Raw genomic sequence first — 25,474 nt, 5'->3', positions numbered from 1 at the left:
AAATCCAGAATGCTGCAACATCAATCTCTTCCTCTTATGTATGAAACCATTCTTTGAGTTTAATATGTGTAGCTCAAGGTTAGCCAACAAGACATCATCCAGATGTTGCAGGCTAATAACTCCCATTAGCCCCAGCCAGTATGGCCAATGATCAATGATGGGAGTTGTAGTACAACGAAACTCTAGAGGGTGCTGCTGCATTCCATGAGTATAATTAATTCATTTATTATCTCTAAAGTTATTTTTTAATGGTATATTGCAGCTTTTTCCTCTAGGCCTGGTGTAGTGGATAGAATGCTAGATTGGGGAGACCAGGGTTCAAATTCCCACTCAGCCATGTAGCTCACTAGGTGACCTTGGGTCGGTTACTACCTCTCAGTTTAAGTTACTTTCAGGGTTGTTGAGAGGGTGAAATGGGCAGCAGGAGGAAAAAGAACATTGCCCTCTTCCTTGGAGGACGGCCTAATAAAAATGGAATGTTGCTCAAAATGGAATGAAATGAATGGAATGCAATTTAGGAAATACTTGTCTATATTTTTCCTTTCCTTGTGCTCCCCATTGCCCTGCCTTCCTGGGCCCATTCAGAATCTTGATCATGTCTGCATTCAGTCTATAACACTAGTTCTTGAAGATGACTTGAACAAGCAAGTGACTCTGAACCGAGGTGGTGAAGTTCAGTACAGCTCTTCCAATCAGGGTTTGAACCTAAATGGTAAGACATTTATTACAATACCCTTCTATTAAGGTTCTTATTGTTCCTTTTCTAGCCAATCTGTTTCAATGAAAATATACAAATTTTTACATTAATGTCTCCCTGTGTGTTTTTTCTCATGCCTGGCACAGAAGATGAGTTAAATAATTGTGTGGTTTTTTGTTTTTTTTAATGAACTTTTATCATTTGATATGAATCAGGGTTTCCAGCTCCAGAAAACTCTTTTTCAGTTTGGGAACTGAGGAATCGTCCAAATTAAATAACTGAAGGCATTGATAGATTAGTATACAGGACTTCATTCATCATGTGACTTGAATTAGCTAGTTGGCCCACATCTCTGGCATTCTATATGTGAAAGTAAAAACGCATGAAACGAAGCAAGTTTTATAGCCCTAAGCCTGATCTTGTTACAGTTAATTGATATATTATGCTTTCGGCCTTGAATGATTAGCATACACATTTCACTCATCATGTGAACCGAATTAGGTAGTTGGCCCACATCCCTCAGGTTCTGTATGTGAAACAGAATACATACGAAACGAAGCACGTTTTATAGGCTTCTCTTGTCACGGTTAATTGATATCTCATGCTTTGGGCACCTTGTCAGGAGTTCCTCTCTGGAAGTATTTTAAATTTCTTTCACTCTTGTATATGGTATATACAAAATAGCTGCAAGGGACTATTCTATCTAAAGTGTCTGTCACTTGAGGCTGAATAAACCACAAAGTCCTCCTGGATAACTTGTCACCCAATCCCTCTCAATTTCCCACCTTGAGAAGGCTCCAAAGGGGTTTGGAGAAGGTCGTCATCTTTTCAGTTCTTTTTGTTTGCTTGTTTGCTTTTAGTTAAATGGAAGACAGTAATAGCGGCAGAGTTCTCTATATAAAAAAATGCTCTTTTTAAAAAAAAATAATCATTTTTTAAAGAGTTGACATTATGAAGATGGAATTACAGTTTCTTCTATATAGGTTAAAAATAACATCTCTCTGTTTTGATACTATATTAGCTTGTGTTATCAAAAGAATGCAGTCTCGTAGCTCTGGACAATGATTTAACGTTGTTTGGGGAATTATCCCACCTTCTGTTACGTGTAGGGTATGCTGAGGTGCAGAATCTGTCTTCATTGTTTGTGCAGCTGAAAACTAAATTTGGTTTAAGAATTCAGTTTGCTAAAGATGGCGAGAGAGTGTATATTCAACTCAGTGCTGCTTGGAAAAGGAGAACTTTGGGTCTATGTGGAACATATAATGGAAACTTGAGAGATGATTTTCTGTAAGTTTGATTTCTACTGTTACTTCATTATTCATTTAGTGAGCCCATAAGCAAAACTCAACCCATATGTAAAACCTGAGTAATGATGTGTATTAAATCCAGATATGCAAAATATTAACCAACATATAGAATATATAGCACTACACTTTATTAGATAAAGCTTAGCTACTCAGTCAGCCCAAATGATCAGTCACTAGAACTTTTCTGGCTATTGTTTATGCTTGGCTAATCTACTGAATTACGTAACTGTATAAAAGCAACCCAACATGATTCTGTATACCCTTGTTGTAAGTTCTTGCCACATGGTGACTAGCAAGCATCAAGGAAATGCTCTCAGGTGATCCTGAAAGTACAACAGAGCAACAGGCAAGATGTATAAGCCTATTTAAGTAGCTCTCAAATACAGTGGTACCTCGGGTTACATACTATTCAGGTTACATACGCTTCAGGGTACAGATTTCGCTAACCCAGAAATAGTACCTCGGGTAAAGAACTTTGCTTCAGGATGAGAACAGAAATCGCGCAGCGGCAGCAGGAGGCCCCATTAGCTAAAGTGGTGCTTCAGGTTAAGAACAGTTTCAGGTTAAGAACGGACCCCCGGAATGAATTAAGTACCTAACCAGAGGTACCACTGTAGTTTAAAAGGCAAACCTAGCAGCTTGAACTGTTCTCAGAAGACTACAGGTAGCCAATGGTCAAATGTTACTTCAGTGAGGAAAAAAGAGCCCCCTATTACGTTTTCAGACATGTGAGCACCTTCTATGCTCACACTCTTCCACTTGTGCATGCCTCCTATCATTCCTGCCCTGCAGACATGCTGGCTGGAGCTGATGGGATTTGGAGTTCCACATCTAGAGGGAGTCCATTTGCCTACCCTAGGTGATGTCAGGGCAAATAGATTATTCCCAGTGACAGGCATTTTCTCTTGTCCTGTCTGGTTCTTCTGCCTAATCACTCTCATTTTCCTCCTCAGATCTCCAGCAGGAATGATCGAAGGGACCCCGCAGCTCCATGCCAACGCATGGAAGGTTTCATCAGCGTGCCATGTGCCCGTCAACATCCCCGTGGTTGATCCTTGTAACATTAACCAACAAAATGGTGCACTTTTACTTGGGGTTTTTTGATGTAGATTTATCATAATAGCGTTCTTAGATCCCAGTTCTTTTCCTGTGTCTGAACTTTATTGTCTCCTACAGATGATTTTGGGCTGTTTCTTTAATCTGCCATTTAGATTAAGAACAATCTTTCTGGTAAAGGCAAATCTCTCTCCTGTTTGTTTAAATCCCATTGATTTCAATGGCTAGCATATACACCTAGCTTCCTGGAATGGTGCTCATTAAGGTCAGTAGGATGAGGGCTGTGCATGTATATTTGCATGCATTATGTTTTGGCTAGCCTGTAGTTTTGGTGTAGTGTTATCAAACTTGGCTACTTACTTTTCACAGAGTGCTTTAAATAGTATGAGTACTGCTATGAGCCAAATGTTGCTTTCCTTTAGCTGGGTATGCATCCCAGTGTGATCTCCTCAATCAAGAACTCTTTGCTCCATGTCATGTCTACATCAGCCCAGGATTATACTACCAGCGGTGCCGCTTTGATGCTTGCAAATGTGGGAGCAGCTGTTTGTGCAGTGCTCTTGCACACTATACTTACCTATGCAGCAAGCACGGAGTTACTGTTGACTTCAGATCTCATGTCTCATACTGTGGTGAGTCACTGAACTGTGAATTATTATTATTTTTTAAATTGAAGCATTACTAGGATACACGCATTCTTCAAAACAAAAAAACAAAACAAAAAAACCCCCAAACCCTCAGACTGCTTGTTTCCAAATCTGCCTGAATTAGTAACCCCATACTGAACATTAAGCAGATCTGGCCTGTTCTTTAATGTCTGAATTCCTCTGCTCCTTGATTAGGCTGGTAAGATGGAACAGGTACTAGAATCTACCAGCCTTTCTTTAAGAAGCAAGTGATTTAACGCATCACAAAACCAGCCAAATGCATCTATATATTTAGAAGGGAAAAAAAACTACATGCAAGTTTGAAATGCTCTTCTACAATCTTCACCTGAAATTTAGATTCTTACTATTGGCCAATTAACCCTGACCATAATATATAGCTGGAAATAAATATACAGCATTGGCAACAGATGACAACTACAGTGTTTGGGCCAGTTAAGGTAGGGGGAGGTAGTCACTGATGTATTAGGGTCCCGAGCCACATAAGGCTTTATAGGTCAAACCCAGCGCTTTGACATATTGAGCCCAGAAACTAATTGGTAGACAGGGCTGTCAGGCAAGGATTGGTGTTGTGTGCTCAGACCATCTTGTCCTGGTGAACAACCTGGTTGCTAAATTCTGCACTAGCTGCAGTTTCCAAACTGTCTTCAAATGCAGGTTAGCAGAGCAAGTAACCTGGCCAAGGCACAGTCTGACCCCCTCCTTTGGTAATCCTCACAGAATTCTAGTCCACTGGTTGCCATTAATTTGATTTTGAATTGATTTTAAAATGAATTGATTTTAGAATGCTGTGTTACTTTTATTGTTGTTAGTCCCTCTGAGCCTGGCTTCAGCTGGGGAAGGCGGGATATAAATAAATAAATTATTATTATTATTATTATTATTATTATTATTATTATTATTAAAGCATAGACAATAGATGTAAGGCTACTCCTGTCCAGATAGAGGTGTAGCCACCAGATGAAGGCAGTCTACACCACTGAGGCCTCCTGAGGCTCAAGTGACAGTGATGGCCCCGGAAGTACTCCAAGCTATGTACCTGCTCCTTTAGAGGGAATGTAACCTCATCCAGAACAGGCCTCATCCCATCCATCCAGTCTAGAGAACAACCCACTAACAGCACCTCTTGTCTGAATTAAGCTTCAGGTTATTGGCTCTCATCCAGTGCAGTACTGAGACAATATATCAATCTAGCATCAGTCCACTGCCACACCTGCAGGTTTAAAGGAGTATTTGAGCAGTATGTCATCAGCACATTGCTGACAAACATACTCCAAAATTCTGGATAACCACATTCAATGGTTTCATGTAGATCAGGCATAAGCCAATTTGGCCCTCCAGATGTTTTAGGACCACAACTCCCATCATCCCTAGCTAACAGGACCAGTGGTCAGGGATGATGGGAGTTGTAGTCCCAAAACATCTGGAGGGCTGAGTTTGCCTATGCCTTGTGTAGATGTTTAACAATATGAGGAATAAAATCAAACCTTGCAGAACCCCCAACTGAAGGTTCCACTCGCTAGGCACCACCTTCTGAATACAAGCATCCAAGTAGGACTGGAACCACCACAGAGCAGTGCCAACTGAGACAGCCACTCCATATTAATGTTTATAGGAATTAAAAAACAGTCCTGTTCACCTAGGCATTTGAGAACAGAAATACATTATCAGCAGCTTTGACATTATTAGCTTTGTGGATATTCATTTGGTGTTTGTGTGTTTAAGGTTTACATTTTATTGCTTTTATTGTTTTGTTTCTGTTTTTTTTAAAGGAAAGGTCAGATAAAAATCTAATAAATAATGCTAAAGAGAAAGTGGGTTTTGTTAAAGTATAGCAGTGCATCTTGATGTCTGGGCCTGACATTCTGACATTCGAACAATACATTGTTTATCTGCAGCATTAATGTGCAGAAGTGGTATGCTGTACCACCAGTGCTCCTCTTTCTGTGAGCATTCCTGTTCCTCCCTCTCATTTTTGGATGCCTGCAATCATGACTGTGCTGAAGGATGTAATTGCCCTGATGGAAAATACTTTGAAGAATCTATCAACTTTTGTGTGCCAATGTAAGCCATTTTAAATTTATTTAATTGTATTTTTTTTAAAAAGCAAACACATCCTAGTTCTAGCTTTCAGAATATTTTTCCTCATTATGGTGCAAATTGTAGACTTGAAATGGACGGACTTCCTCATCTTCTTATTATAGATTGACTGATGTAATGTGGATGACAGGCAAATCCCATCTCTGCAACTAATAGCAACCGTAACCTGGAAGAATATTTGCTTCCTCAAATTCCTTGCTCAGCCAGGTTCTGAGCATGAATAAAATCCCTTAATACTTGCTGAGGGCCAGAATCTATGCTATTCTGCATTCTGGCTCTGAACACACCATACATTTAAAGCATATTCTCCACCAGCAAATCATCTTGAGCTTTATCTGAAATTTATCCCCTAAAGAGCTACAGTTCCCAGGATTCTTAAGCGGGGGGGGGGGGGGGGAGGGTTGACTGTGCTTTAAATGAATGGTGTGTACACACACAGAAGGTTCATGGTATTTTGGCAGAAAACCAAAGCACCTTTCTCTCAGCTTGGTAAAACTATAATCAATTGAGCGACAGGTTGCTACCTTTTCATGGTATGTACACTGAAATCTTTCCCCTGAGATGGGACATTTCATGTTGTCTAATCACAGCGTCTGTCATGTCTGCTCTAAAGACACATTCCTATAGTTGAACTAGTTCTTAGTTTAACAACATTTCAGTGGCTGTTAGTTTCCCAAGCATGCATACAAGTAACATTTGACTGAACCACCAATCAGTAGTTGTATTAATGCCAATAATATTCTAGAGAACAGAAAGAAAACATCCTTTCTCTAGAACTTAAGGATACACACACAGAAAATCAAATATTATAGATCTAGTATAATCTGAAGGAAAATTTGTACTGTTGATATTAATGAGCAAGTCAGTGATGACTTCAAAGGATATGCCTATTGTAACAATTAGGATATGATGTATGAATTATGAACCACCTTCTGTTCTGTAATACTATATTATAACTGAATTCATAAGCTTTCTTTTATTAGGGTTAGTTGCCGATGCCACTATAAAGGCAGAAGTTTTCAGCCTTGGGAAATTCTACCCACACCATCAGGCTCATGGTAAGAACCAACTCTAAGAGTTTTTTTTTTAAAAAAAAAATCATTCAAATTTACAGATTTGCAAGCTGACACTTGTACATATTGTTTTGGATGTGCAGTTCTCAGTACATGACCAGTTGTTTCTGGAGCTGCTTTACTTATATTTTAATTTTAATTTAATTTAATTTTAATTTAAATTTAAATAGCCTTTTCCCAAATTAGTCTTGCATGCTCCTCGCCGAGTTTTCATAACTTTCTGTGTAGTAAACCTGTGATATATTAAGGAACAATACATACTATTCTATAAACTCTGAACTGCTTTACTTGTTTGATGCATTGAGGACCAATTCACATGACCTCTTCTATGTATGATGGCTGTCACTATATGGAGGTGATTGTACGAAGTGCAGAAGTAGGAATTTAGCTTATGTTTCTTGTGGAAGTGTAGACTTCATTCTCTACCCAGTTTGCGTACATGCCAATTTGGCCTTGTGAGACTGCAGTATGAACACAATTAGCAGTGGGGTTTTGGAGAAATTCTCCGAGATCTTGGAGATCATTGTCTTAAGGGAGAGGATAGGCTGATCAGACTTAGGCTGCATTCACATTGAAGTTTATTCCATTTTTCAACTATAATGGAATACAGTGCAGGTTTAGCACTCATGTTTTAATACTTTGCAAATGGATTTTTCTGGATGCAAATAACATGGAAAAGAGCACTCAGCTTGCACTGTTGTTGTTGCTGCTGTTGTTGTTGTAACAAAATAAAAAAATTCCTTCCAGTAGCACCTTAGAGAACTTAGTTTGTTATTGGTATGAGCTTTTGTGTGCATGCACACTTCTTCAGACTCTTCCGACTCTTCGTGACCCCATGGACCAGAGCACACCAGGCACTCCTGTCTTCCACTGCCTCCCGCAGTTTGGTCAAACTCATGTTAGTGGCTTCGAGAACACTGTCCAACCATCTTGTCCTCTGTTGTCTGCTTCTCCTTGTGCCCTCAATCTTTCCCAGCATCAGGGTATTTTCCAGGGAGTCTTCTCTTCTCATGAGGTGGCCAAAGTATCAGCAAATATCAGCTTCAGGATCTGTCCTTCCAGTGAGCACTCAGGGCTGATTTCCTTAAGAATGGATAGGTTTGATCTTCTTGCAGTCCATGGGACTCTCAAGAGTTTCCTCCAGCACCGTAATTCAAAAGCATCAATTCTTTGGTGATCAGCCTTCTTATGGTCCAGCTCTTATTCCACTATAATTCCAGAAGCAGGTTTTATGTCATGGGAAAGCTCAACTATAATGCAGAACTTAACAGTTAGGGGGGAATGTCATGAAAATGATATAAACTACTGTGTGAATGCAGCCTTGCATGCTTAGTATAAGAAGCAATAAGTACAAGTTGATCATTCATCTAACTCATCTATGTTATCCTCAGCAGTCAGATATTTTTGATGTTTAGAATGTCATGCTTATTGCATCTGTAAGTTATACCGCATTTAGTTGCATTATATGACTAACAATGTTATTCTGCTATATAAAACTGTATTTTTGTATTAAATTATTATGATGTGTTTTTTATGTGCACTGACTAGCCAGTGTCTAAATGGAACAATGAGATGCACAGAAGCTGCTGAAGTTCCTGCAGGTAACAAAATTCCCTTAGCTTCTTGAGCAGAAGAGTTCTCAAATGCTTTTTGGTCACTTTATCCGCTGCAGATGCATGAACTGCATGTTCTAAGGAAGGGAGTTTAATCTGAGTCTGGTTTGAATCCCTGCTCACCTGAAAGTGTTCTGCATAGCCATTCTTTTTCATCCCCATTTTGTCCTAGATCAGGCTTCCTCAACCTCGGCCCTCTAGATGTTTTGAGACTACAATTCCCAGCATCCCTGACCACTGGTCCTGCTAGCTAGGAATCATGGGAGTTGTAGGCCAAAAACATCTGGAGCGCTGAGGTTGAGGAAGCCTGTCCTATATCAAAGAACATCAATAAAATTCAGAGTTTTGGACCAGGAAAAAGGGGCCCGGAATCAACTAACCTGGTGTGCTAGAGGAAGCCAACACAAAGACTTGCTTCCCCCATTTGCTCCCCACATGCATTCCCTGAAGCTCCCCCAAATCTACTCTGGAGGGTTGGGGGAACCCCTAGCACAGGGTGTGGAGGAGAAGAGGGAAGATTGTTCCATCTGGCAAGTCAAGTGGAAATCCTTGCACTGACAGAACAATCACGTTAACATGTTGCTGAATTCCACCCTGTGTTTTCAAAGGAACAAGTTGTTGGATACCTGAATAGAATCCCTTGAAATATTAGCTTTTGACCAGTACTTTTGAAGTTTTTGCCAGTTGGGTTTTGCTGCAATGTTAAACTTAATCCATTGAGGGTGGATTTGCACAGTTATGTTCAGTGAGAACAAGTACAGCATATGTTAATTACTTTGGTACTCTCTATATGGATGTAACATTTCTGAAAACTCTTAACACTTGCAAGAATTAATTGCAAGTGGTTGTCAAGGAAATATAGAAAACATTTTACTAACTTCATCAAATAAAAAGCAAAGTATAATTCATATTACTCCAACATTTAAACCTACTGTAACAATATTGTATGGTTTCACATATCCCAACTTGGCTGAGAGAGATCCATCAACAATTTAACATGTTTTGAAGAAACTGATACTGCAACATTCACATGAAAAACTTAGTTTGACACATAAGAGGGTTTTTGATCAGCACTTGAAATGAGCGCTGCTTTACAGCTTAAGATATCAAGTGTCTGTATTCATGACTGATTTGCAAAATTCTGGCAATCCCGAATGCTTTCAGATTGTATCCATTCAGAAAATGTGCGCCAAAACGACCAAAGAATTTTAACCTCTTGAAGGGAAAAGAAAGTGTTACATTTGTAGTTAGCAGAATATGTTGTTGATGAATTGTGTTGAAAGATTAGGGCATGAACCGGCAAAAATTAAGTACTTTAAAGTGTATTTGAGTTCAAGGGATAGTTAAGCATATGCTGATCTCATGTAGTTTGCATTTTGAATTTGAAGCTCCCATGTGCCCTGAAGAAAAGATCTACTATGACTGCCGGTCTCATGTGCCTGGCTTGCCATCTGCTGGAGTAAACTGTGAGCTTTCCTGTGCAAACCTTGCCATGAACTTCACCTGTGCACCATCTCCACCGTGTGTGAGTGGTTGCATTTGTCCCCCTGGGTAAGTGCTTCTGAGATCTAGAGTACTGGAGAAGGAAATTGCATCTATGGATTTGATTTTTCTTTCTTTGGCTAATACTGTTGCACGTTTCTCAACTTCTCAAATGGTGAGAAGTTTCAGGGACTAGAGCTTATAGGTTTTTGTTTCCTTTAGATCAGAGAGTACTGGAACTTTATTTATTTATTTGCACACTACCCAATTAACAATGTCTTCTGGGTAGTTAAAAACCATATAAAAGACAACCAAGGAGAGACAGTTCAAAACCAACCACACAGTACAAATCATGGTGCCACTGCCAAAAATGCCCCTTCTCTGCTTAGCCGCCTGCATCTGAGGATCTTTGGGTCCAAGTAGGTAATTGTTGGAGAAGGTCGTAACCTGGCCTGAAGCCACCCAGTGCATTAATAGTTAAAGCAAGCACTTTGTATCGGACCCTAGTGAATACTGGTAAAATATTGATCTGATCTGGTCAGAATGAGCAGTCCCATCTTGCTTTAATTTGGAACAGCTGAAGTTTCCAGGCAATTCTCAAAAGCATTCCCACATATAACACATTACAGTAATCCAAGCAGGTGATAACAAAAGCATGGCTAATGGCAGCAACGCTATCTCTGTCCAGATCAGGGCACAGTTGGTATATCAGCTTACGCTGATAAAAGGCACTCTGCACCATTGAGGCCGCTTGTGCCTCTAGCGACAATGACGAATCTAGGGCATCCCAAACTGAAAGACTGCTCCGTTATGGGGAGTGTAAGTAGAAAACCACTCAACTGGGCCGACGAAGCACCTACTAACAGCTCTTCCATCTATCTGGATTGCATTTCAGTGTATTGGCCCTCATCCAGTTCATTACTGCACTTAGGCACTGATTCAGAACATCTGCTGCCTTCCCAGGAGCAGGTGAAAAGGAGACACACATCTGGGCATTTGCATAAAGTTGACACCTCGGGCCCATTTAATTTTCCAGTGCTGTTGTGCTCCTGTTTGAGAGAGAGCGCTTTGCCACTGGGAAACGTTTTTTCTCTCTTTATCTGCAGAAAGAATTCACTCCCATCAGTATTTTGAAATACAGTGGTACCTCAGGTTAAGTACTTAATTCGTTCCGAAGGTCTGTACTTAACCTGAAACTGTTCTTAACCTGAAGCACCACTTTAGCTAATGGGGCCTCCTGCTGCTGCCACACCACCGGAGCATGATTTCTGTTCTCATCCTGAAGCAAAGTGCTTAACCTGAAGCACTATTTCTGGGTTAGCAGAGTCTGTAACCTGACGCATATGTAACCTGAAGTGCATGTAACCCGAGGTACCACTGTACAGCTTTCCTTCCAACTTCCAAGCTTTTAGTGATAGAATTAAATGTTGTGTGGTATGTGACTGTGCAAGGATAAAGGGTGCTTATTGGGTAATGATAATAATAATCAGCGGTGATGATTGATACAAATGAATTATTTCTTGATTGATTAAATTTATATAACCCCCTTTACCTGAAGATCACAGGTTGATTGACAGCATAAAGAGGAATTTAAAAAGATGAGAGACCCAGTCACATATTTCTGGTGTCTCATTTAGTTTGACCCTCATCTGTATCTATGGCAATAAGGTGGGAGTTGAGCATATACACACTTAGGACCATCAGAGAATGCTTCTGCCTTTTGTAATAATGCAGTAGACATAAATTAGATTATTTGGGAAATGGAATGACTCCCATCTCTAACACCAGCACAGCCCTCATACTCCCAGAAAAAGCAGACAGTGAAGAAAACAGCATGCAGGTGCAAACTCTCAGCTGCCAGCAGCAGTATGAATCTGTGGTTATTATAATATGTGTGAAAACTGTGATGGAAGTGAGCTGAAATATATATGGCAGCACAATGCCTTGTGCATGTTTGCTGAGAAGGAAGCCCCATTTACTACTTAAGTAAGTGTCCAAAGTCCATGAGTGTCCATGTAGTCTTGCTTGGTAAATTGTATAGACCAGTTATTAAATATCACACCTGGTAAATTATAGCAAATGCTGAAATGACTGGCAGACTAAGTTTACCATACTATTGAATGGCATGCCATTCAAACAACAACTATCTGGTACGGAACGGACCTCTTCTGACTCATGCGAAAGCATCATTGTGACTGCATATAGGTAGATTTCTCTTTTGAATTCGTGGTTTTGTTTCTTTGAAGGATGGCAGAGCATAAAGGAAAATGCTACGTGCCTGACAGTTGCCCATGTACCTGGAAAGATTGGGAATATTTGTCAGGTGAAGTGATAGCTACCCCTTGTTACAGATGGTAAGCAGTTTTTATTTCCTTGTGGTTTTTAATGTTATAATTATTTTTAGTGTTACAGATAAGATTATCTGACCATAGATATGCTCTCTAATTCATGTATGTTTAAAAATAACTTTTAATTAAAATAAATAAATAAATGCAGTTTAAAGATCATATAGCATTTCAGTAAATAGATTATTTATTTAATGAAATTTATATACCACCCAACTATAGGTAAATATACATTAAAATTGTCAAATGCTTCTAAATTCCTCCATGTGATCATGCTAGAGGAGAGGGGAAGGGGAAGTGCTTGTTCTCTTCATACTAAGCTATAATTTAGCAAACACAGCAACTGCATATTCTACAATGCCATTAAGGGCACACATTTCCATTTATGCTGCTGACACAGACACTAAGCTATGAAAATGTGCCATGTTTTCATGTGCTGATTTGTAGAAGAAGCCTGCAGAACAAATTTCGTTTTCTTTGGAGCAGAGACTTGTCCTTTTGTGGCCCCATGTAAGTGATACAAGAAGCTATACATTCTCTGCTATAAATTCTCTCTCTAATGTTTTTTGTTTCATGACAAGAGTGTCACACTTTCATCTTCCACTCGTAAAAGCTCTCCAACCAGAATACCTTCATTTTTCCTCCTCCACAGTATTTGTCGACGTGGGATATTTAATTGCACATATTATCCTTGTCCTGCTGTTTGCACAGTCTATGGGGACCGGCATTATTACACCTTTGATGGACTAGAGTATGATTATGTCAGTGACTGCCAAGCTTATTTGGTAAAGGTAAGGAGGCATTTTGTAAATGCAGAAGAGACACCCCTCTGCACTGGCTTTTAACATCTGAGATGTATATTTTGAAGACCCACCTTATTTCTGTGATAGTAAGTTGTTTTTAACATTGCGGTTTAATTGTTGTAACCCACCCTGGGACCTTAGACTGAAGGATAAGTTATTAATAATCATAATAGTAATAATAGAATGCATGGTCTGTTCAATTACAAAAGTTAGAAATATTATATGTGCAGCAATATATTTATATAGCCTAGAAATATCTTATGCCTTCAGCTAAGCCTATACATCAAATAAACTAGTTTAGAACTGGTTTGCTAGCACTTCTGGGAATTCCAGCTCCAGATTACTACATTAGAATTCTCCAACAGAGATCCTTAACACCCTCACACACTCATAATTCCTAAAGATCCATGGTTAGATGCCCTAGCAATTTAGTGGAGACAGATTTGTAGAGGCATGACCCTTATGTGTGTCTCTTTTTCTGAGATGTCAACATGAATGCTGAGAAAATATTTTAAAAAATGTTTTTCCATCCTTTACTAGGCATATGGGTTCACTGCATTTTGGCAATTCCTTTGTCATGTGCCACAAGTGTTTCATATTAAGACACTTATTCTACCTGGGACATTAGGAGTTCTAAAGTTCAGGAGAGAAGTTGGCATTCACAAAAACAAGATTCGTGGCACATTGCCTGCAGCCTTTTCATCCAACAAGCAAGATGACACGGGTGATGAAAACGCTGCCTGTGTAGATTCGCGATATTAGAAGTAGCCTTGTTATTTTTTAGACAGGTGCAATGCAAGCCCTACCTAGACTCCTTTTCAGACTTCGGCTTTTTTCAAAAAAAGGGATGATCTGCTGTTTCATAATAGCTAATTTGTTCTTAGGATTTGGACTGCACGAGACTGTTGAAGGATTCCTCTGGCCTTACTGGAAGTTTGCTAACTGTAGTCTAGACTAGGTATTCTCAGACTATGTCATAAGGGACCTTTCTAGTTGATCTAGGAGTTTCTTGATTATATGGGGAGGCAAATTCTCCACACAAATGGAGGTGGCAGGACCATGTATCATATACCCATCATATAAGGCCAGAAATGAAGCAAAACTCCTACATAAACTAGTGATTATTCCATTGGCCTACTACGTGATTAGTCAAGGAGAGCCAGTGTGGAAGACCAGATAGATAGTCAACCTTCAACAAACATGCTCACCACAGTGAGTGTGACACTGCCTTCTGGAGAGCAAGATCAACAGCTAGTCTTCCTCCTAACTTTGAATCTGGAAAGTGGGCACAATGGTCCTAGCAGTTGCATGGTGATCTCAAGCATCTCACCAATTCCATATCTGGGTTTGAGGCTTCAGAGTTGTTTAGCATCTATGTGGCAAGAGCCTCAGCCACACAGCCCTACCCACTTGCTGGTCTTCCCTGCTTAGAACAGGAAAGTTAAGTGGAGAAAAGCATTGGATACTGTTACCTGAATGTCTCCCAATAGCACAAACTCCGTCATTCTGTGCTCCTTTGGGAAGCAGCGCCCAGTGGAATATTGGATGCTGCTTAACAAAGGTGTGCCTTTCCTTAGGAAAAGCAGCAGGAACTTGACAGTTTTTTGCATTGCCAATGAGACCTGCCAGAAATTGTAGGCTCCAGTGGATGGTGTCTCAGACCAAGAAGACCTGGACTGAAATCTCTATTGAGCCATGAGACCTATTGGGTGAACCTGAGGCACTCACCATATCTAAGTGTTCTTCTTCTTCTTCTTTGGCAATCACTCATAGCTGAGTAAGATTGTCTTCCATAAACACAGTTTTAACAGTGGGTCCATAAGTGACTGTGAAGGCCAGTTCTGGATCCACATGTCCTTCCACAGTGGGGACATAGGTTTCTGGGTGGGAGTTGATCATAGTGAAGGTTTGCCAAGTGTGCCTTCCTCTTAGCACATTTCTCCCTTGTGTTCTGAGTTTGAGTGTCTTCAAAGCCCATGACACCTTTGGTAAAGGCTGCTCTCCAATTGGAGCACTTGCAGGCCAGTGTTTCCCAGTTGTCGGTGTTTATACTACATTTGCCTTGAGAAAGTCTTTAAAACTCGTTTTTTGACCACCAGCATTATGCTTTCCATTTTTAAGTTTGGAATAGAATACAGTGGTACCTCGGGTTACAGACGTTTCAGGTTATGTGTTTTTGGGTTGCGCACTGTGCCGAACCCGGAAGTACCAGAACGGGTTACTTCTGGGTTTTGGCGCTTGCGCATGCACAGAAGTGATAAATCACACTTTGTGCATGCGCAGAAGCGCCGAACCGCGACCCGCGCATGTGCAGATGCGGCACTGATGGTTGCGAACGTTGCGGGTTGTGAATGTGCCTCCCGCACGGAGTTCCGGTTGATCACGGACCAAAGACGCAAGCAGGAATTTTCTATTGGAGAGATTCCGAGCTTTAGGAGGAAAAAAGATTTACATTTTGGGTGGAAATAGCAAGGGCTTCCTTGTTCTTGAGAATGCAGGCATTGTTTTAGTTGCAGTACTTTCTCCCCTGCCAAACTGTTTCTGCTGTGGGAATAAATAACTTAGGTTTCTGGTATGAACTGGAGAGGGTTTAAGTATCAAAATGCAATATTTGAGACTTTCCACTGAGTATTATTGCTTCACTCATTGCTTAACAGTAGAAGGATGATTTCCTTAATGGCAATTTGGACCTGTATTTCTGTCTTCATTTCTCTGCTTTGTAGTTGGGGCCAGTCAATTTACCTGGCAGTTGTAGCTTGACTTGGCCACGAGCCTTTTGGTATCTGATGCACTTTGTTTAATCTGTTTGCTTTTTATGGACCAGGACATCCAGCTGTACAAAAGAGGCTTTGCATTTGTATTAAAGTTCAATAAGTCCCACCTGTGTGCATTAAGAAGATTGGGAGGTTGACAGCAAAGTGAATGTGTGTGTGTGTGTTTGCACATTCTGCAAGCTATGAAAACTGTCATGTCCCCTCCAACATATTCTATCAGTCAGTATCTAGCTCTGGGTCAGGGCTGGGCATGGCAGAAGCTAGGTTTGAGATCTGCAACATAAATTAGCATGCAGGGTTAGATGGTGTGTCTGACAAGCTCTGTTTAGTTTACCGTCGTCAAAGACCTTATGTCGTCAATCATTATTACTTCAGAGTAAAGGTTATTGTGACAAAAGATTCTGAAACACATATTGGTTCCACCTCTATCTCTCTTTATCCGGCTATTTTAAAATTTTCCTTTATTATGTAATCTTTTCAGAGAAGAAAGGCTGTTTTCACAGGATATTGGCTTTTTCAGTACAATTGTCCCTTTTGGCAGATCTTCAGATTGATGTGCCTTCATGCCGACCAACTTTTTGTAGCCAAATAGAGAATTTAAGTTCCTCTCATGCTGTGCATTTCCTTTGCACCAAATGCTCTGTAGGCACAGGAAAAATAGCCCAATAAATGAACACTACACACACACACACACACACAGACATACATACATATATGTGTGTGTGTGTGTGTGTGTGTGTGTGTGTGTGTGTTGGTCTCTTATCACACTGTGATGACAGCCTGAGCTACTAGGAGGGCAAATGAGCTGATACTTGGAAGTTGGCCCTTGCAGGTATCTACCTCAGAGCCTGCATGAGCCACCTCGAAAAGGAGGACAACAGGAATGCAAGGTGTTGCCACGACCTGCCTGATAGTGGAGGACTCTCCTCCCTTCTCCCTCTCTTTCTCCCTGGGTCCAGAAACATATTGGTAGCTGGTGCAGCTCCTTAAAGGCAGGTGGCCACAGTGTCCTGGATTGCTAGCTCTGTTTCAGTGCTAAGGGCTTACCTCTAATTGGGACATAGATCAATTTCTGGCTAGTTTAGTGTGGTATATAGCAGGAGTGAAGAGAACATTGGAAGCTGGTGACAAAGGAAGACTTACCAGTTGAAGATAGCAAGCACCTGATGATGTGTCCATGAAAACTAAGGTCATAAGGTCCTTAAAGTAGAAAAGACTTGTTTTTGCTGCAACAGACTAACACAGCTATCCTCAAAATATATAAGAACTTGTAACAAGTACATAATATATTTTGCATGCAGTCCTCCTAAAATGGCTGGGTTGACTTGACAGTCCATTCATTTGGTGATTGCATTTATCGTAGGTGTGCTTTCTTCTTCCCATTGGTCTGCTCTTTCCAGTTTTTCCACTTCTTCAACCTTTCTTCAGTAGGCAGAAGATCCAATTACAATTGGCACTGAATTTACGTTCTTCTGACTGAATCTATTCCAGATAAGCAATTTCAGCTTCATTTACCTTTTATATACCTGGCTCCTTCAGACCAGTAAATGCTCTCAAGTTTTGTTCTTCAGTGCTTCTTTTAAATTGTGCAGATTAGCAGGAAGAGCTATCCTCAGAAATGGCAGGAGAAGAAGGGAGATCTATGATGATGCAATACAATCATTGTAGCTTCTTTTGAAAGGGGTCCAGTCATTCAGCAGTGACAACAGGGCCTGGAGAAAGGAGCTTGTTTGTAACAGACTCCTTCACTAAGGAGGAGAGCTGAGTAATGTGACCAATTTTCTGGGTGTTTAAAAGTTTCAACTCTTCCTTTTAACAACACTAGAGAGGTCTATGTTAACTGTTTGTGGTATCGTTTCTTTATTATACTGTAACTAGGTGTTATATTTGTCTGATGCCCTATGTCCACTTATTCCCCTACAAAGAGGCACTTCTGGAACAAATCTAGACTTTTTTATTTAATTACGCTCCTTGAGAGTTTTTAAGCTTTATGGTTACTCAGGCAAACACACTTTACAGAGAACCTGAAAACCTTATTCAATACAGTAGTAAAGGGACTCCTGACCATTAGGTCCAGTCGTGACCAATCCTGGGGTTGCGGCGCTCATCTCGCTTTATTGGCCGAGGGAGCCAGCGTACAGCTTCCGGGACATGTCGCCAGCATGACTAAGCCGCTTCTGGCAAACCAGAGCAGCACACAGAAATGCCGTTTACCTTCCCGCTGGAGTATTTATCTACTTGCACTTTGACGTGCTTTGGAACTGCTAGGTTGGCAGGAGCAGGGACGGAGCAACGGGAGCTCACCCCGTTGCGGGGATTCGAACCGCTGACCTTCTGATTGGCAAGTCCTAGGCTCTGGTTTAGACCACAACGCCACCTGCGTCCCTATTCAATACAGTAGTCTTATTTAAACCTCAGGATATACTACAACAGCAACAATCTCCCAGTCCCTTCTCAAATTTTTACTTTCACCTCAGGAAATCAAATCAGGTTGCCCTGCCTAACTAACCCATAAACTCTTTCAAAGCAGGCCCCTTTCTCCCCAGGCCCTGAAGGCAATCCCTCTCCAATGGACAATTTACCATTTGGATTTTTTATTGCACCAGCCACTCATGTCTCAGGATAAACTATTTCTACCCAGGGATGCTTTGTAGGGACATGGAAGACAGCTTTCTTGGTGGCTGCTCCCAGATTCTGGAACTCCCTCCCTAGAGAAGCTGGACTGGCTTCTGCCCAAGCTTTTTGACACTTTTATTATGAATAGATATTGAGAAATAATTCCTAAACATCTACTAAACTTCACCAGTTGGTTAGCTGGTCAATAGTGCATGTATAGCCACTCTGTTCCACTTCTTATCATAATCAGTATCCACTCTTCTGATTGTTGCAAAGTTTTGCAGTGGAGCCTAGGAAGTATCTTGCATGGGAATCATGCTACAAGTAACAGTGTTTTGCTGCTGCAACAACCTTAATGTGTGATCATATACAGTCGTACCTTGGAAGCCAAATGCCTTGGCACTCGAACAGCTTCCTGCAGCCAATCAGAAGCTGCACCTTGGTTTCTGAATGTTTTGGAAGTCAAATTGACTTCTGAAACGGATTCCGTTCAGCTTCCAAGGTACAACTGTACATGTTTTGCTTTGCACTGCAGGCCATCCAATTGTCCAGTAAATTGCTATATTCTTTTATGGAGGGACAAGAAACGTCCTTGCTACTTTACTGCTTGGATGTTTAGCTATGGTTACACTCTATGCATCACGCACCCAGTGTAGCTCTATGTTAATGTTCAATGAGTATTTCACTTGGGGCTTCTTGGCGTTTTAAGCTTTCGCCACATTTAACTTTGGCTTTGGTTTCTCTTCGTCAGCAGCTATGTCCAGTTTCTGAAGACTTTGACCTTGCCCTATTTGCAGCACATAGCATCACTTATAATTAAAGGAATTTTGTTTTGTCTTCAGCTTGAGAAAAATGTAATACAGGAAAAGCATGTGCTGGTGTTGCCTGTTCTGCTAGTCAGATGCAGAAGAAGAGATATTTTCAGAGCAGTAAAAATGAACACAGAGCATGCAGCCCAAATGGGGATGTATACCTACATATGGGGCTTTCTTTTGTCATATTCACTGTGGCTTTTAAGTTCCACATTTGAGTCTTGGATTTAATTGTATGTTAGCTAACTCAGGAATCCACACTGATTTCAGTGGAACTTTTCCCCAAGCAAATGCATTTAGATTGATAGGCTCTTGTCTGACATTACGGGAATGGAACTTGTTTGTACAGAGATAAAAAGAAATAGATCTGTACCATCCTAATTTTAAAAAAGTATATAACAGATTTCAGGTCATTTGCAAGCACAGTAATAATTCCTCTTTTCTTTTCCCTGCTCCATTTCTTTTCCTCATTTCCATTCTACATGAGACCAAAAGGGAAAAAAATCATGAAAACAGAAAAAAGCAACACTTCATGAATGTGTGTATAGACATGAAACAGAAATAGAGCACAGGGTATGCTTCTTAATGTAAGATGATCTCATATAGGTGACTTTGCAAAGGCATGAAAAATGCCACTTGTTGTGCTACATGGATAGCAACAGTCGGACATTGCTAGGGATTATATCACTTGGTAATGGATACTCAAGCCTTCTCAAACCTTAATCTTGGGACTATCATGTTTTTAATTAGGAAAGGATTGCTGCAATGTAACCCAGTAAAATGCCAAATCTGATACTCAGTGGCGCAAAACCGAATAAATGACACAAAAGAGAACTGTTCATAGCAGTAGTTGTATTCTTCAAAAAACACATTAATTGTCTTTCCACATTACATCATTAGTAAGAGTTTTTATTGAAATCAAAGAGCAGCTTTAGGTCTTTTAATAGTTGTCTCATTCAACACACCCATCCTTTTTAAAAACACTTTTATGGGAGTCATTGAATGTCCATTTTATCCTATTTATTGAATGAGAATGCTGCAGAAATCTTTTGTAGAGAAGAAGAAAGACAAAACAGCTTGAATACACTGCTAAGAACTCTGCTCATACCATGGTTGTTTATAGAAAGTCCTCTTTGTATGCCATAATTATTTTAGGAGCTCTTTGCACAGCTTGTCATCTGCAATGGCAAGGAAAATAACTAAATAATTATGGGTTGTTTTTTTACTTGCCTTTCTTTCATTTTGAGGAAAGTGGCCAAATAAATAACCACATAGTCAAAATCTTGTTATTTGCTGTAATCATACCCAGCAGGTGACGAGTAATCAATTGATAAATTTCAGCAGACTTTAAAATAATAATTAAAAACATCACAATAAAATGTGTGAAATTGCAACAGAAGGATAGTACAACACAGCCATGAGCTGTTTCTCTGGACAGTCTCCAGAGACCCTTCTGAGTCTCTTCATCAAGGGAAACAATAAGTTTATTATGAAGCAGGTGGCAAAATACCTGAATTTTATCATAGACCTGAAGTGATTTTTAGTGTGCAGCTTGTCTTTTTAAGGAATTGCATTTTCTCATATTAGTTGGTTAACCAGTAACCTTTGTGGCATGCAATTGTCTCCAGTAAGTATCTTTCTGTAAACTCTATTTCTGTAAGATGCATGTGTAAGCAGATCTGGTAACTTATTTAATATCTCTTTGCCTTATCTGGCACCACAGTATCTTCCACTGCCCTAAATTGTGTCAGTAGCGGCACCACAGTGATATTGGCACAGTCCTCTCTTCCCCAACATCCTTCCAGCTCCCACAGGGCACATAATTATTTTATATGAAGTACTTCATCCTATCTACATACCCTCTGCAACTGTCCCAGAAAAACTGAGACATATCATTTTTTTTTCTCGTGAGAGGGCAGCAGCCATTTGGGGAGCCATGAACTTGCATGATTTTGCATCACAATTTCCACCCAAAAAAATGTTTTGGAGGGGCACGATCTTGTGTGGCGCCCCAAACCACACACTTAGGGGCACTGTGCCTCCCAAAAGCACCTTTTCAGGGGGAAATAATGGCACGGAAACACACAAGGTCACAGTGCCCAAAATGGCTGTTGTCCTCTTGTGAGAAAGAACAGAAAGATAGCGTTCTGGTTTTTGCCTTCAATGTGTTGGAGACTAGGTGTCTGTTCTGACTCTACTGCCAGTCATTCCAAAGGGTTCAGTATGATGAAGGAGATGGGGGTAGGTGGAATTTCTTTCTCTCTACACTCTCTTCCATCATTCAAGAGACAAAAGGGGACATAGTGCTTAGTCAGAATTGGTATGCACTAAATGAAAATAATTCATTTTTGGTTGTAGAAGAAATGAGATATTGGATGGATCCCTTTTGTACTATTGCCAGTTTTGTCCTCAGTTTTTTTCAATGGCTGCAATTGCAGGTCTAGCTTACCACTGTTTGTTTCATATTCTAATTCTGAATGTTATAGCCAGCTTGGGTGTTGGTGTGTGTGTGATATATATATATATATATATATAGAGAGAGAGAGAGAGAGAGAGAGAGATTATGATTAAAATATGACTCATTAGATTGTGAAAGCCCTTGGGTGATTTCCAGCGTTAGTCATGTTCAAAGTAGCCCCATTGATTTCAGTGGGTCTACTCTGAGCATGCCTTAGCTGGATATCACTCATTATTAAGCTAAGATTTGGGGTACACCTGTAATAGTTTATTGGCTGATGTAACAGAAAACACATTTTAGTTTACCTTCAAATTCAAAATAGTGACACTTAGTTCTTCTGATAGTCTACTTTTTTCCATCTGAAGGCTATAAAGTTCATTATTTAGTCAACGTATGATATACTGTTTTGTGCAAATGCAGGCCCTTTGCTGAGTTTTTGGTTGCTTGCCCAGATTTCTGTCCCTGTTTCTCCATTGCTTAGCAACACCCCACTATCCCAAAGAAGTTGATACCAAGTAAGAACAGGCTTGTTTTGGTAATTTAATGGGAAGACAGAAGCAAGGCTTAGGGGGGTGGGGTGGGGGAGCATTTTGTTTTTGTTTTCTATCAGTGTAAGTTGACTTCACATGGCAGACCAATGTACTTCCCGTCTTTGTGTATTACCTTAAAAGGTAAATGTAGCTGTGCTCCAGAAAGTGGTTATGCAAAGATGGGTTTTTTAAATTGAATTTCATTTACTTAAAACGTTTTTACTGTGCTCTTCAGCCAAACACAAACACACACACACACACACACACAGAGAGGGGGGGGGCTCTGCCTATTGGCTTTCAGTCTAAAGGATAGGATAAAAAGTAAAAAGGGATGGGGAGGGACGAGGAACAAAGTAAACTCAGCCACCGGTTCTGAAAATTATACTTCTTATAGTAAATAGCCAGGATGGAAATGGGATGATGGAATAACCAATGCTAGATGACAGAAGAAAAAGAGATTAAGGCAGTTCTCTCCAAAGAGCTGATAGAATAGCTCTGATTTCCCTCTTCTGCAGCCTGATGGGAATATACTTATTCCTCTCTATATAGTGGGACGCGGGTGGCGCTGTGGGTTAAACCACAGAGCCTAGGACTTGCCAATCAGAAGGTCGGCGGTTCGAATCCCCGTGATGGGGTGAGCTCCCGTTGCTCGGTCCCTGCTCCTGCCAACCTATCAGTTCAAAAGCACGTCAAAGTGCAAGTAGATAACCAGGTACCACTCCAGCGGGAAGGTAAACGGCATTTCTGTGTGCTGCTCTGGTTCACCAGAAGCTGCTTAGTCATGCTGGCCACATGACCCAGAAGCTGTACGCCGGCTCCCTCGGCCAATAAAGTGAGATGAGCGCCACAACCCCAGAGTCATTTGTGACTGGACCTAATGGTCAGGGGTCCCTTTACCTTTACCTCTATGTAGCACTGTATGCAGTGAGGCTGGGGCCCGATGTAATTACCCATTATATTAATGTGTTTTTTCACTCTTTGCCATAGCATAATTGAGACAGCATACAAAAAGGTGGACAGGCACATGCTTTGCACACAGAAAGGCCCACCTTCTCTCTCCAACAACTCAAGTGTCTCAAGTAGCAGGGCCAGGAAAGGCCACTGCTTGTGAATTTGGAAAGCTGGTGCCAGCTGGGATAGACAGAAATTAAGCTAGATGGAGCAAATGTCAGCATAAGGCAATTTGTCTACTCATATGATTGACAAGAGTTATATTTTGGTTGATCTGTCATTTCGACAGACATGTTGGGATTAAATAAATACGGTAATACTGACATTCTTATGTAATTGTATTTCCCATTTTCTATGTTGCAGGTTGCCTAGAGGCTTCAGCATAGGCAACACACACATTTAATTAATTAGTAATAAAATTACTTAATTAAATTAGTAATAAAATTAGTTAATTAGTAATTAAAATTATGTGGTCAGTGTCAAAACCTGTAGTCATTCAAGCGTGCCACAGGTAAAAAGATGTGTGTGCCACTTCAGACATGCTGTTTTACACCTCCCCAACTTTTCTTATTTTTTACACAACTTAGTTTTACAATTGACTGGTGAAATACTTGGCAGTAAGGTCGTCTCTCTCCCCTCTCCCTCCTGCCCACACCCCAGCCAGCTTCTGGGGTACTGTCATATAATGAAATACAGTACAGTGGCACCTCGGTTTAAGAACAGCCCTGTTTAAGAACTATTCGGTTTATGAACTCCACAAAACTGGAAGTAATGTCCCGGTTTGGGAACTTTACCTTGGTCTAAGAACAGAATCTGAACGGTGGAAGGGCACCAGCGGCAGGAGGCCTCATTAGGGAAAGCGTGCATCAGATTAAGAACGGTTTCGGTTTAAGAATGGACTTCTGGAACAGATTAAGTTCATAAACCGAGGTACCACTGTATTTTATAATTGAAGGCCTATTGAAGCAAGCTAATTCGAGCTTTTCCTACGCTATGCTATTTCAGGCTGCAGGCAGGAATGTGTCAACATTCTGCAACTACAGATTAAGTGATACAATTGCACAAGTGCACTTCTGCTGGTTTTATACATTCAATATTTCTAAGGTAGTTTTGATTTGTAGAAGCAAGGGTTTCCCACCTTAGGAAGTGCCTTGGAATGAGTTGTTAACCCTCAGTTTTAAATGGGGATGATGGAGGTTGAGAAGAAGCTATTTGGTTAGGATCCTAAAATTGAATAGGTTATACAAGTAAGCTGAAAGGAGGAACCACATTCCTTTTCAATCTGTGGATGAGTTTGCAAGTCTTCTTCTGGGAAGATTCCATAGACATAGAGTGTTGGCTGACAAATTCAGTCTTCAAGACGGGAATGGTGTTTTCAGTCATCCCAAGTCACTTCATTCCAGCCAACTCAAGTTGTACTGTGACATGGACCACTTATACATTATGCAGCCCAATGGGTAACATCTGTTCCTTGGGCTGCATACTGGTTTATCTCAGTTTATATCTAGGTCGACCTGACATAACTTGATTTAAAACAGTGTTAACTCAGGCTGAACCAGAAACAGCCCAAGGCAGCTGGAGTCCAGTTAAGGGAATCGCAGGCAGTATCTGACACAGCCTGTAGTTTTGTCATGCGCCTGCTGCAGTGAAGTATAACCGTGTTTGTTCACAATAATCCTTTCTCCTTTACAGGGTGTAGACAGTTCAAACTTATCTATAATCATTCAGAACAAAAAGTGCTTTGATAACGACATTGTGTGTTCAAAAAGTGTCTTTATCTCTGTTGGAGACGCTGAGATTTTTTTCAATGACCCCCTAGCCATACAGGTAAGTTCTGTTTTCCTTTTTCTGACACACCCTTTACTCACTGAAGCACAGTACAACTTGCTAACTAAAATGCAATTTGTCTAAACAAATAATAATGTAAGGGAAAAAAGCCCAACTCACATAACAGCAACTAAAACATCATTTTCCTTGTCCTCCCACTCCCACAATGAACTCTGTTCAATTAGCATCCTGCTGGACATCACTGAACTTTTTTGAAACCATGGTATTGTTCAGCTTTTTAGTTCCCATCCCATGGGGTTTCTGAGGGAACACCTCCATCATACAACCCAATATAACTTTCAATTGAAAGAAGATAGCTTAAAAATAAAGCCACACTGGTCATTAGCCTAGGAGAAATGTCAATG

General features: G+C 40.5%; 1 protein-coding gene across 1 annotated transcript in view; it reads left to right on the top strand.

Annotated features, from left to right (window-relative positions):
• OTOGL (otogelin like) overlaps positions 1–25,474 on the top strand; it is an 82,161-nt gene that overhangs the window by 19,264 nt on the left and 37,423 nt on the right. The window contains exons 15-25 of the mRNA XM_079992039.1: positions 586–712; positions 1,807–1,984; positions 2,958–3,082; positions 3,483–3,692; positions 5,624–5,789; positions 6,809–6,883; positions 8,447–8,499; positions 9,900–10,062; positions 12,240–12,347; positions 12,991–13,129; positions 24,975–25,109. Of these exons, the coding sequence (XP_079848165.1) occupies positions 586–712; positions 1,807–1,984; positions 2,958–3,082; positions 3,483–3,692; positions 5,624–5,789; positions 6,809–6,883; positions 8,447–8,499; positions 9,900–10,062; positions 12,240–12,347; positions 12,991–13,129; positions 24,975–25,109 (1,479 nt within the window). The remainder of the gene's footprint in view (positions 1–585; positions 713–1,806; positions 1,985–2,957; positions 3,083–3,482; positions 3,693–5,623; positions 5,790–6,808; positions 6,884–8,446; positions 8,500–9,899; positions 10,063–12,239; positions 12,348–12,990; positions 13,130–24,974; positions 25,110–25,474) is intronic.

The sequence above is a fragment of the Podarcis cretensis genome (assembly GCF_951804945.1).
Source record: "Podarcis cretensis genome assembly, chromosome: 10".
Lineage (NCBI taxonomy): Eukaryota > Metazoa > Chordata > Lepidosauria > Squamata > Lacertidae > Podarcis > Podarcis cretensis.
This window is presented reverse-complemented; position numbering and strand designations above follow the sequence as displayed.